Raw genomic sequence first — 11,068 nt, 5'->3', positions numbered from 1 at the left:
AACCCTTAGACCAACCCTTAGACCAACCCTTAGACCAGCTCTTAGACCAGCCCAGACATCTTTAGATCAGTGGTGGCTAACTTTTTTCTTTTTTCCCCCAACTATTCATAAAACATTGGGGGCCATAGCCCCAGACGCCCAGGCCTGACAACACCACTGGGTTACAAGACAGAGGACATCATGGTGACTCAACTTTACTCATCTGCATTGTTTTGAAGATCACTCACCTGTAGTTTCACCTTCACATTGTCTACAGTCACCACCTTATTCTGGGGAGAGGAGAGGGACAAGCACATGGATCGTAGTCAGTCATTCATCGCAAACCAAACAAGCTATAACAATAGCTGAATTGACTTGGATTGAATTGATGCAACATGCATGCACACACACACACACACACACACACACACACACACACATACACTCACACTCACACGTACCGTGAATCCGATGCCGACCGTGGCAGAGAAGGATCCTGGAATGAACTTGCCCTGGTCAAACTGTACCAGCAGAGACGTCTTACCCACTCCACTGTCCCCCACCAGGATGGTCTGCCAACAGAGACAACAATCTGATGAGAGAATGTGTGTGTGTGTGTGTGTATGTGCGTGTATGTGTGTGTATGTTGACTCACAAAGGGACTGAGTCTAATCTCATCCGAGCAACTCTCTCAGACACTAATTACATCATAGTTCACACAAACCCCCGGGTGCAGGGTCACTGCTGGCCATTTGGGTGCCTATGCATAATTACTTTGAAGTGCCGGCTTGGATAATTAGTGGAGCGGAGAAAATAACTATCGAGGGGGGGTGGGGGTGGGGGTGGGGGTGGGGGGGGCGGAGGGGGGGGAATAACTAAATGGATAGCACTAGCACTAATGGTGGTCTAATTCTGGTCTAATGGTGCCTATTGTAGTTGTGGTTCATCTGAAATGTAAATAATTAATCATTATGATTATTATGATGATCATTAGGCTGCTTTGGTGCCCCCTCTGTGATGCGCGATGCGCGGGTGTATTCTCTAATAGGGATGAACGATGAAGTGACAGAGGCTTAGTAAAGCCCCTGACTAGCCTTTCTTCATGGACTTGGACACACACATGTACACACTGTGATGACCCTCTCACTGAGACCGTGGGGATTTGCACACACAAGCTAGAGACGACTTGAAACAAGGAGAAACAATCAGCCATTACCGGCGTATTTATTCCTAACCGAAGGTAGGGGGGCTCTGCTGCCCACTCTGAAACGGCACTGCCGTATTGTCTGACTCTAACTCAAGAATGTCAAAGGATGAATAACTAAGGGTCCCTCCACTGGAGGAACACGCCCGTTCGGCGTATGGTCCGTCGGGTCTCATGCACTCATGGTCGATCAGTCGGGCTCTGGCTCCGACTCTGTGGTTCTGGGGGGTTCCGTCCCTCTCTCCTCCGCTTATTCGGTCTGCCACATAGATTACAGACGTTATTATTCCAGGATTCAAATGTTAGTGCCGGAGACCGGCCCTCACCCATCGCATGGGTGTCTGGCATTGACGTAGATCTTCCACCAGTGGTTCCTTTCCCTCTTTATGTCGGGTCTCTGTGGCGGGGCACAGCTGATGAGCCCGCGGTTGGCTTTCCCGCGGTGTCTCGCTGATTGGCAGCGAGTAGCCTACCTCCCGTTGACGACCCTGCCTAGGGGTCTGTGTGGGCGCTTTCCGAGGTGCTGAACTCCCCTTATGGGCAGCAGTGAGAGGGATGTCACAACACACACAGGCACGCACACATGCACGTGTGCACGCACACACACACACACACACACACACACAGACATGCAGGCATGCATGTGCACACCCACACACCAGAATCAAAGGATTCGAAATAAGACTTTTACTCAGTTTAGAAATGCTGAAGCAGATTTCACAAATCTTTGAGAGTCTGTCTTTGGACTCAGCTTTCAGGGGATTTGAGAAACTCTATTCTAGATGCAGAAATGGTCGGAAGAAAACACTGGTGTCAACAGTTCTGCTGGCAGACTGTTTTATGAGATAAGGGAATTATGCCTGCAGTAGAAAGCACGATGTGTCATTTGAGTCTGCATATTGAAATACGATACCAAACATTGGGACTTCTGGGAGAAGAGTGATTGTATTCTGGTAATATGAATCCCTAGAACGCCAGCAATTAAATTCTACTCTGCTATATGAATGCATCATGAAGACTTTAATGAACAATTAGAGTTATTCCATCTCGACACATTAAAATGGCTGTGAAGGAGAATATTACAATAACATACTATAATATATCATCTAAAGCTGTCATTGTCAGTGTACAATAACGTCTTCTTTTTTGTCTGCAGATTTTCCCGCATAAAATTATGTTGTAGGAAGACTTCCAGATCCATTGCAACCTGACAGCTATATTACTTTTCCATGTCATCCTCCTTCAACTTTAATGCACCTGTCTTACAGTACCTCAGGTGCATCACACAGAACGTGTGCTCTGTCACTGAGGGGAAATCAGGAAGTGCCTTGGGGAACAGGGGAGTAGAGGGGGGAGAGCAACGATGATGTGTGAGAACTAACCAGACACCTTACCAGGCCTTGCTACGGTGCAGAAAATACTCGGATAAGAAGAATACACTTCCAAACACTTAGCACAGTGTCAGTAAACACATCTCAAGCTATGGACTTTTGGAGAGTGGCAATGTGAAAGGGTTATGGGTTGGAAGTTGGGGGTTGGAGTGTGTGTGTGTGTGTGTGTGTGTGTGTGTTGCAGTTACCGTGGTAACAGGGTTACTCGGGAAGCAAGTCTGCTTTATAACAACCCCCCCTGGAGAGGAGACTATAGATGCAATTAGGGGGAAGCAACGCACATGTTCGGGAATTCATCATGGAGCAGTGTGTGTGCATGTGTGTGTGTGTGTCTACTGCGTGTCTATCATCACAAGTACCTATAGTATTGCTTGTTGATTTCTTGGGGTGAATGAGGAGCTTGTTAGCTGCCTATGAGGGTCCTCCCTGCAAGTCATACAGACAGAAGGCAGAGCCTCCTCCATTGCTGGCCCACTGGCACCACTGCCTCTACGGGGTTGCTGTAGTCGCGCTACCCGGTCACGACTTATCCGTCCTGGCACCCCTCTGGTGGAACGAGCTACCCACCGCTGTCATTCCCTATCTTCCCCTGTAGACTGAAGACCCATCTCTTCAGGCTACACCTTAACTGCCTCTCCTGAAATCTCCCCATCCCCCTGTTCAGCTTCTCTACAGCATATTAACAACAACAATAGCAACAAAAGAATCTTCCTTATTCTAGCATTATGACTGCCAATGGCCCCTGGTCCGAGCAGAGATTACTTTTCTTGCAATGACTGATGGATAGATGATTCACTTACTTGCATTTGTTGTAAGTGGCTTTGGATAAACTGTACTGTACTGTAGATACAGTGTTCACCAGTGTGTCCTCGATGTTGGCACCATCACATGCTAATTAAATTAAAATGGGTACAGAGTATAACTACAGTGAGTTCCTCTTGGACCGTCTGTTGCCACCTTCTGTTGATGTAGAGAATCAGATTCATTCTGCCTCTGGGATCATGAGTAATAGACAGCTGAGGCCTCTGTGTGTGTGTGTGTGTGTGTGTGTGTGTGTGTGTGTGTGTGTGTGTGTCTAAAGGGAGAGGAGAGTGAATGAAGGCGAGTGGTCCTCTGGGCGCTCAGAGACAGAGTGGGTATTAGGGAGATGTGGAGAGGGAGAATCATGCTCTTTATGTAAGTGTTTCTCTGTGTTGGACGGGGGCTAATTCAGATTGGCACTAAATTATCATGAATAGAGGTGAACACTAGTTTGTGTTTTCTCTCTCTTCCTCTCTCTTTCACTCTCTTTCTCTCTCATGCACGCACGCACGCACGCACACTCACACACACAAACACACACACACACACACACACACACACACACACACACCCTGGTTTTGGTTCTATAGTAACCATGAATCCACACTAATTGCAGTGCGGTTTGGTTAGACTGAGCCTGGTCCATCCGCTGGACCATTAGTAGGGCTGGTTGAGGTTTCTCGTTTCTCGTTTCTCTTTGTGAAAAGATCTAACTGGTCACTCAACTCAACGGTCCTTCAGCCGCTTGCGGCCACTACACAAGCCGCTCTCAGGGAGAAATCAAAGGAGTGGTGTTCCCTGCTTCTATATGACCTACATCTCGAGCAAGGCACAGAGAAAGGAAGTAGGGCATCACAGACGAATGACACAATATAAAAGAAACGTTTCCCAAGAGTAAAATAGGCCTACTGCCGTAGTCAATGAGACCTGACTCTATATGGGTTCCTAAGTTCGACTGCACATATATTGTAAGTCAGTGATACATTGAGTAAAGTGATCTGCGGCACTGTAGAAGCTGGCGACTCAGCATGGAGTTAATGTGGTTTGTTTGGGCAGGTATGGCCGGCCACTGGGCAACTGACCAGCTACACACTGCGGGGTGGGCACAGTGTAGCTGTGTGCGTTGGTTGGGAAACTTCGTCACTCACAGGATGATAACCACTGCTGCTACGGTCCACAGAGGCAGTGCCATAGAGAGCGCGAGAACTATTCAAAGCACTAACCTACCTTGACGAAAAGGACTGGGAAATGCCTCTTGGATGTTGTGGCTCTGGGGTACATTTATCAGTACCACTCAAACGTCACTGAAACATTATTGACACTCATTTATTGTCTATCTTTTGAGGACAACAACAACAAGTCATATGTACTGTTACTATACGAAACAAAACCAAAATGAGCCTACCTTGTGCATTAAATCCTCATTGTATGAGAGATTTGTAACAGGCGTTGACGGGTTTTCCTCGGCTTCCGTGGATCCATAGGCGCTGTCGGGGTGGATCTCAGGGTACGCCGTGGTATACTGCGCGGAGATCGATTCCATAGACTCCATCGTCTCCATCCTCTCGCTGCGCTCACGGCAATCTCGATGAAAGTGCCAAAGACTGCCTCTTTAAAAGCGAGGCTGAACAATTTTGACAGTTTGCTGTCAGTTCTCAGTCTCTCTCTCTCACTCTCTACTTGAAATTTGTGTGGCGTTTCTGTGAATCTCTCAACACTACACTGAATGCTAAACAATTGCCTACAGCTATTGAATGAATCAGACACAGCTGCACGGGGAGAGTCGTGACAAACGCTAGCGACGTCAGAGCAGATCGTGTTCAGCACCATGGAGAGCAGCTCAGCACCCCGGGGAGGAGGGAGGGGGCTTTCCTCCTTCAGCCCATCTTTGGTAGGCTACTGTTGTGTGCTTCCACGCACTTCCAACGGAGAAGGGGCCAATCCGTCCGCAGGTTTACCGAATGAATGAAGCCCAGTCTATGAATGACGCGAATGCCTTGGGCTTTGATCCAGAGACGTTTGTATGACGTCAATGAGAGGTATACATAAATAATATTGGCTACTTTTCTCGGTGCCTGTCCTATGAGGATAATAAATCAAGCTAATATAGGCTGACAAATGGTTTTAACAAACAAATAACGTAGGCTTTAAGACCTACGATAGGCATCTCGGATACGTCCCCATGCATCCACTAGAGGCTGCGCGTTACGCGCTACTAAGTCAACTTTTTCCCAGGTTTTCCCTCATTTAGACAGACAACCTACCCGATAGAGAACAGTCACAAGGGGGCTGTAAAAAAAAATGAAGACAGACTTGTAATGAGATGCAGGCATGGTGGGTAGTAGGCTACTTTTAGGCTAGATTTGAGATTACTGGACGCTTGGGTTAATATTCAACAGACCCCAACAAAAGTTTGTGGAGCTAATGTTTTGCTGGTAAATGTCACACGCGCACGCAGACAGTCACCGCCTTCTACCCAGCTGGTGCGATCTCCTTTCGGACGGCCCGGAGCTATTCCGCTTTTCAAAAGTGTCAGCTGTCAACCCCGCGTAACTGCTGGATGGACCCGTGATCTTCAGCTCGGACTTAATTGACTTAAGACTGGAGCGAATCGGTTAAACACTTAAGACTCTAACAAACTGGATCGAATCGGTTTGGATGAAAAACAAACGTTTTCCTGTTGAACGCTACTGATTGTGGTGAATAATGTCCTCTGTGAGCACTACAGTCCCCCCTGCACTGACTGCCGATCAGCTAACTGTCATTATAGCCTCAGGTGAGTGGAAGTCAATGTAGCCTATTAGTTTTCTATTCCAATTTGGCCCTCTAGGCAAGTTGCTGCAAAATTCCATCATGATGGATTTAGTACTGTTAACACTAGAACAGCCGGCCTATTTTACCCACTATTAGAGCCGCCCCGGGGCCGGGGGTCAAATGACCATAGTCTTTAGAATGGGAAGCTGCTATTACAACGACCACTAGTTGGCGCCTCTTGTAAATTAGCCTGCCTCCTACACAGAAAAACTGCAAAATAGCTTTATACTAGCTTATCCTGATGTGATTTTGAAAATGTAAGGCTACTGGGTGGTAGAATGCACATATCTAGGAAAAGTAATGAAAGGAGGGTCCTGACATTTTATTGAGTGCAAATATATATATATTTTTTAATTACTCACTTGGTCAAATGACCTCACCCATGGCTGTTCTAATGTTAATGCGTCAAGACGTTTTCATAAACCATTGAGACCGTTTCATAAACCATTGAGACCGCTTCATAAATAATTGAGACCGCTTCACAAACCGTTGAGACTGCTTCATAAACCATTGAGCAAATAATGTAGAACATCATGCTGAAAAGGTGGCCACAAGAGATGTAGCATTAAGAGCTATGCGCCTTAGCTCTACAATGGTTTTAGGAAGGTCCCATTTTGTCATTTGTCCTAATAAAAAATGGGACCTGCTTGTTTTTTCTCTCCAGTGTCATGCCTGGTGTTCTTCGTAGTGATTATCATGCTGCTGGGCATTCTCTACAGGAAAGACCCTCTATGCTGCAGAATCAGAGGCTACCAGAGGTCGCAACACTACACAGTAAGGACACTACCCCTTTCTCAACATACATGCATTATAAACATTACGGGTTCGCAACACTACACAGTTAGAAGATTTTCTTTAAGAAAAACAAAACATTTACTGTATGTTGTAGGCATATCATAAATGTATTATAAACACAGCAGAGTCATACTGTAAATGTTTTCCATTATAATAATGTACACCAAATGCATTAGAGAAACAAATATGGAGGTCATATTATTAAAAAAAACTAAACACAAGAAACACACTAAGCCTATACTGACAGAAGCAGGAACAAAGGTACAATATTACAATATCGAATGACAGACTAGCTCGAGTTCTATGAAACCCACAACCTGATAAAGCAATGTGCAAATGGGATGTAAATCAGAGAGATGTGACAATGCATTTTGCTTTGGGTTGCAAATTACATTGTGACACCCACAGACAAATTTCATCACCTCGTTTTGAAGCAGACCCAATATCTTGTTCATATTCCTGTATGTCTATTAGATGTTGCTGTTGGTGTAGACATTTGAGGTAAGGGTTTTAGATGTGTTTCAATGTGTGATTCTGACAATTGGCTGACATTCACAACTGAACAGGGTAACAACATTACCAGCCTCCCACCCTATCCCTTATCCCAGAGACACTGTGACCTTTTTGAGATTGTGTCAACATGGTTGAATGATTTGTACATGATTGTTACTGATAAAAGCCTAGTATTCTGCCGCCCCTTATGCCGGTTTCCTGAAACCTCTCCATCCCCTCTATCCCCCCTGTACAGTTTCTCTACTGTATATATATAAAATAAAATTTAAAAAACATAATTATGACTGCCAATGGCCCCTGGCCCGAGCATAGATTACCTTTTCTTGCGATGACTGATGGATAGATGATTCACTTACTTAGACAAATGTATTTGTTGTAAGTGGCTTTGAATAAAGGCGTCTGCTAAATGCCAAAAATGAAAATGTAAATGTAACCATGCTTGTTACTGAGCAAAGCCTTGCATTCCGCCTCCTCGTATGCTGGTTTCCCTACCTTCAGTCTAATCACACTGTTTCAATATTTGAAAAGTCAACACTGTATAGTTGTTCAAAAAGGATGAGTTCATTATGTAACATAATGATGTGTATTGCATAATAACCCCTGGTTATTATGTTGTTATGTTGGCTTCATGGAGGAGTATGCGTGCAGAAAGAGATTGTCTCTCGGTCCATACAATGTTATCAGGGGTTGTGAAGTAAAAGTATCCATGGCCGTGCAACAAAGTGTCAGAGGAATATGTTGGATGATCTCGCTTCAGAATGTGCAAAGTCGTTGTTGCCTAGGGCAATAATAGGATTGTGGGAACCTTATGTGTTGCATAATGTCCATAGTGAATGAGAAACGTTTATGATAGTGCTGAGGGATGCAAAGAGAAGCATGAGACTTCCTTACAGCTCTCCTCAGGGCTGACTGAGGGTAATCTAGCCTGCTATTAGAGCTGCTGTTGGGCCTTGATTGACTCGTAATCCAGCTTAAAGTCATTTGGACAATAAACGGCAATGTACAAGATAAGATGGTAAGATAAACCAGTCCTAGGTTCATGTTGACATAGCAATACAATCTATAATGCCATCATTTCTCCTCTGGGATCAATAAAGTATCTATTTACAGTATCTCAGTCTCTCTCTCTCTCTCTGTCTGTCTGTCTGTCTATATCTCTCTCTCTCTCTCTCTCTCTCTCTCTCTCTCTCTCTCTCTCTCTCTCTCTCTCTCTCTCTCTAACCAACCTTCTCTCCTTCTCCAGGATGTTCCACCGCAGTACCACAACAGCAGACAGTCTCTAGTGGGGTATCCTTATGGCGAACAGGATGCTGCCATGGCACAGGGCCTGGGCCCTCAGGTAAACCCATCTTTTTAATATTGCCTTTAAATGACTAAATAATTAAATTATGATAATATAATGATTAAAGCACTTTGAGCTGCAATGTTTGCAGGAAAAGTGCTATACAAATAAGAGTTGTTATTATTATTATAATTCATTTGAACATGTTCAAATGTTATTAGGCAGACATTCTACACTGTGTTCAGAGACTCAAGAGATAACAAAACAGCTGTGTTGACGCTGAAAACCTGTGTAGGCCTACTTTTTTCCACACAGAAGATTGACCAATTGAATCGATAAGGGAATTGATAAAGAGACGGACTGATAAGCAGAATCGATAATGATCGATAAGAATCGATAATGATAATAGCATCAGTATAATGAGCCTCCACCAGCCTTCCCTGTTCCCCAAGTGTATCATACAGTTGTGTTTTATATTGAACCTAAACAGTCATGTAGACAGTGAAAAGCCTGGCTCAAAGAGAGAAAGTGTTTACAATAGGTAGATGTTTAACCATGAGTAGCAGATTGCCCCGTGGCTGCTTCTCCAAGGCTGATTCAGCTGAGGTTGTGCTTGAGTGGCAAAATGTCCAAATGTGACAGCAGCTGGTGAAACCGGGAACAAGTCTGCAGCCGACCAAATGTTCAGACTTTTATTCCGAAAAATTTAACTAAATTAAAATGTTCTTGAAAATCAATGACCCACTCGCTAGTCAAGCCAAAAAAATTGCAATGCAATGGATTCGGTGAGTAATCCCCACTACTCTACACTAACTAGGTAGTAGTGGGGATTACTCACCAAATCCATTGCATTGCAATATTCATTTACATTTTTCGGAATAAAAGTCTGAACAATTTTGTTGGTTGCCGACTTGTTCCCGGTTTCACCAGTTGCCGTCACAAATGTCCAAATGATACATTTGACCTGTTTTGCATGGTGGCTGACTTACAGTCAAATGAGTGTTAGGGCAGATAACCCTAACCGTAACCCTGAGCAAAACAAATTACTGTTCTACAGTTCGAGTCTAGACCATAGAGCATCAGGGAGTACCCAAACAACAGACCCTGTTGGCAACAGTGGAGTCATTGTAGATAGAAAAGGGATATTGCATAAACATAAATAACAAAAAGCAACATACTGTATATACAGTTAACATGTTAAATGCCTTTATTTCATTGGGCAAATGTGTGTGTGTGTGTGTGTATGTGTGTGTGTGCGTGCGTGCATGCGTGTGCCTATGCAGCTGCCTGGGAGGTTGTTCATCATCGGTAAGCCCAGCAGCTACCACCTGAACGGACCCCTGCCTCGTCTGCCATCGTACGAGAGCGTCCGCAAGAAGGACTGCCAGAGACAGATCCACTCCATGATAGCAGATCGCTTTGGCCTTGGCAACTCCCCTATGGACACTGAGGTGAGTCACTCTATTATGGACTTGAGAAATACTGCTCTCTAAGGTAGGGTTAGGGGTTAGAAAACAATTGAAAAAGGGCTACAGAAACTGTTTGGAACAATATACAATACAACTGTGGGAGGATATGCCACAGTATGTTGTGATGCTTAGAAGAATGTATTGCATACAGTATTTAATGTATTCACGTTATTGGTGTCTGTACCCTACAGCCACCCCCAACATATGAGGAGACCCTTCGCCAGTCTATGGAGATTTCCCCTGTGGACATAGAGTCTGTGGTCCCACACCATACGATCCATATCCCTAGCCAACACTCCACAGCCCCAGAGGGAGTTGCGTCGTCCCAAGGCCCTGCTCAGAGCATCAGCCAAGGGCCACTATCTATCGAGATGTCATGAGGACCAAGGTGTTCCAGGAATGACTGCTGTGAGGCACCCTCACTATAATGATTCAGTTTCACTCCGGTTGTGGTCAGAGCTGATCATCATGATTATGATGTTCTAAGGCCTGACTAGGCTCTCAGCTGACTAACGGAGAGGTTTCCTGACTGTATAGTGTGGAGAAGTAAAAAAAGAAAATGTCAGCAAGACCAGATGTCTGATGCTTTATCTAGAAACTGAAGAAAAAAACACGTCAGGTTGAAGTTGTTAATCAGAAATCTAAATTCTGTTTTGAAAGAACACTTTGTGATGAATATCTGGCGTGAGATAACGGCTTCAAGTACAGTGGTAGTTGTGGTTTGGCTGAGCACATCATGAATGATTAATCCTACAGAGACATTCACTGAGTAAGTGACGTTCACTGAGTTCACTGCCAACAAGGTTATTTTTCAACTAGG

At 44.7% G+C, this 11,068-nt stretch overlaps 1 protein-coding gene across 1 annotated transcript in view; it reads right to left on the bottom strand.

The window, feature by feature from the left end:
• The window catches only part of LOC308167796 (ras-related protein Rab-37-like), a gene marked incomplete at both ends in the record, with an annotated part of 7,733 nt that extends 2,797 nt beyond the window's left edge, over positions 1 to 4,936 (bottom strand). Inside the window, 3 exons of the mRNA XM_080542274.1 lie at positions 228 to 269; positions 441 to 551; positions 4,781 to 4,936. Of these exons, the coding sequence (XP_080398400.1) occupies positions 228 to 269; positions 441 to 551; positions 4,781 to 4,936 (309 nt within the window). The remainder of the gene's footprint in view (positions 1 to 227; positions 270 to 440; positions 552 to 4,780) is intronic.
• Between the last annotated feature and the right edge of the window lie 6,132 nt (positions 4,937 to 11,068).

Source organism: Nansenia antarctica (genome assembly GCF_963989245.1).
Source record: "Nansenia antarctica genome assembly, chromosome: 11".
NCBI lineage: Eukaryota > Metazoa > Chordata > Actinopteri > Argentiniformes > Microstomatidae > Nansenia > Nansenia antarctica.
The sequence above is the reverse complement of the archived record's forward strand: the minus strand, read 5'-3'. Positions and strand labels throughout refer to the sequence as shown.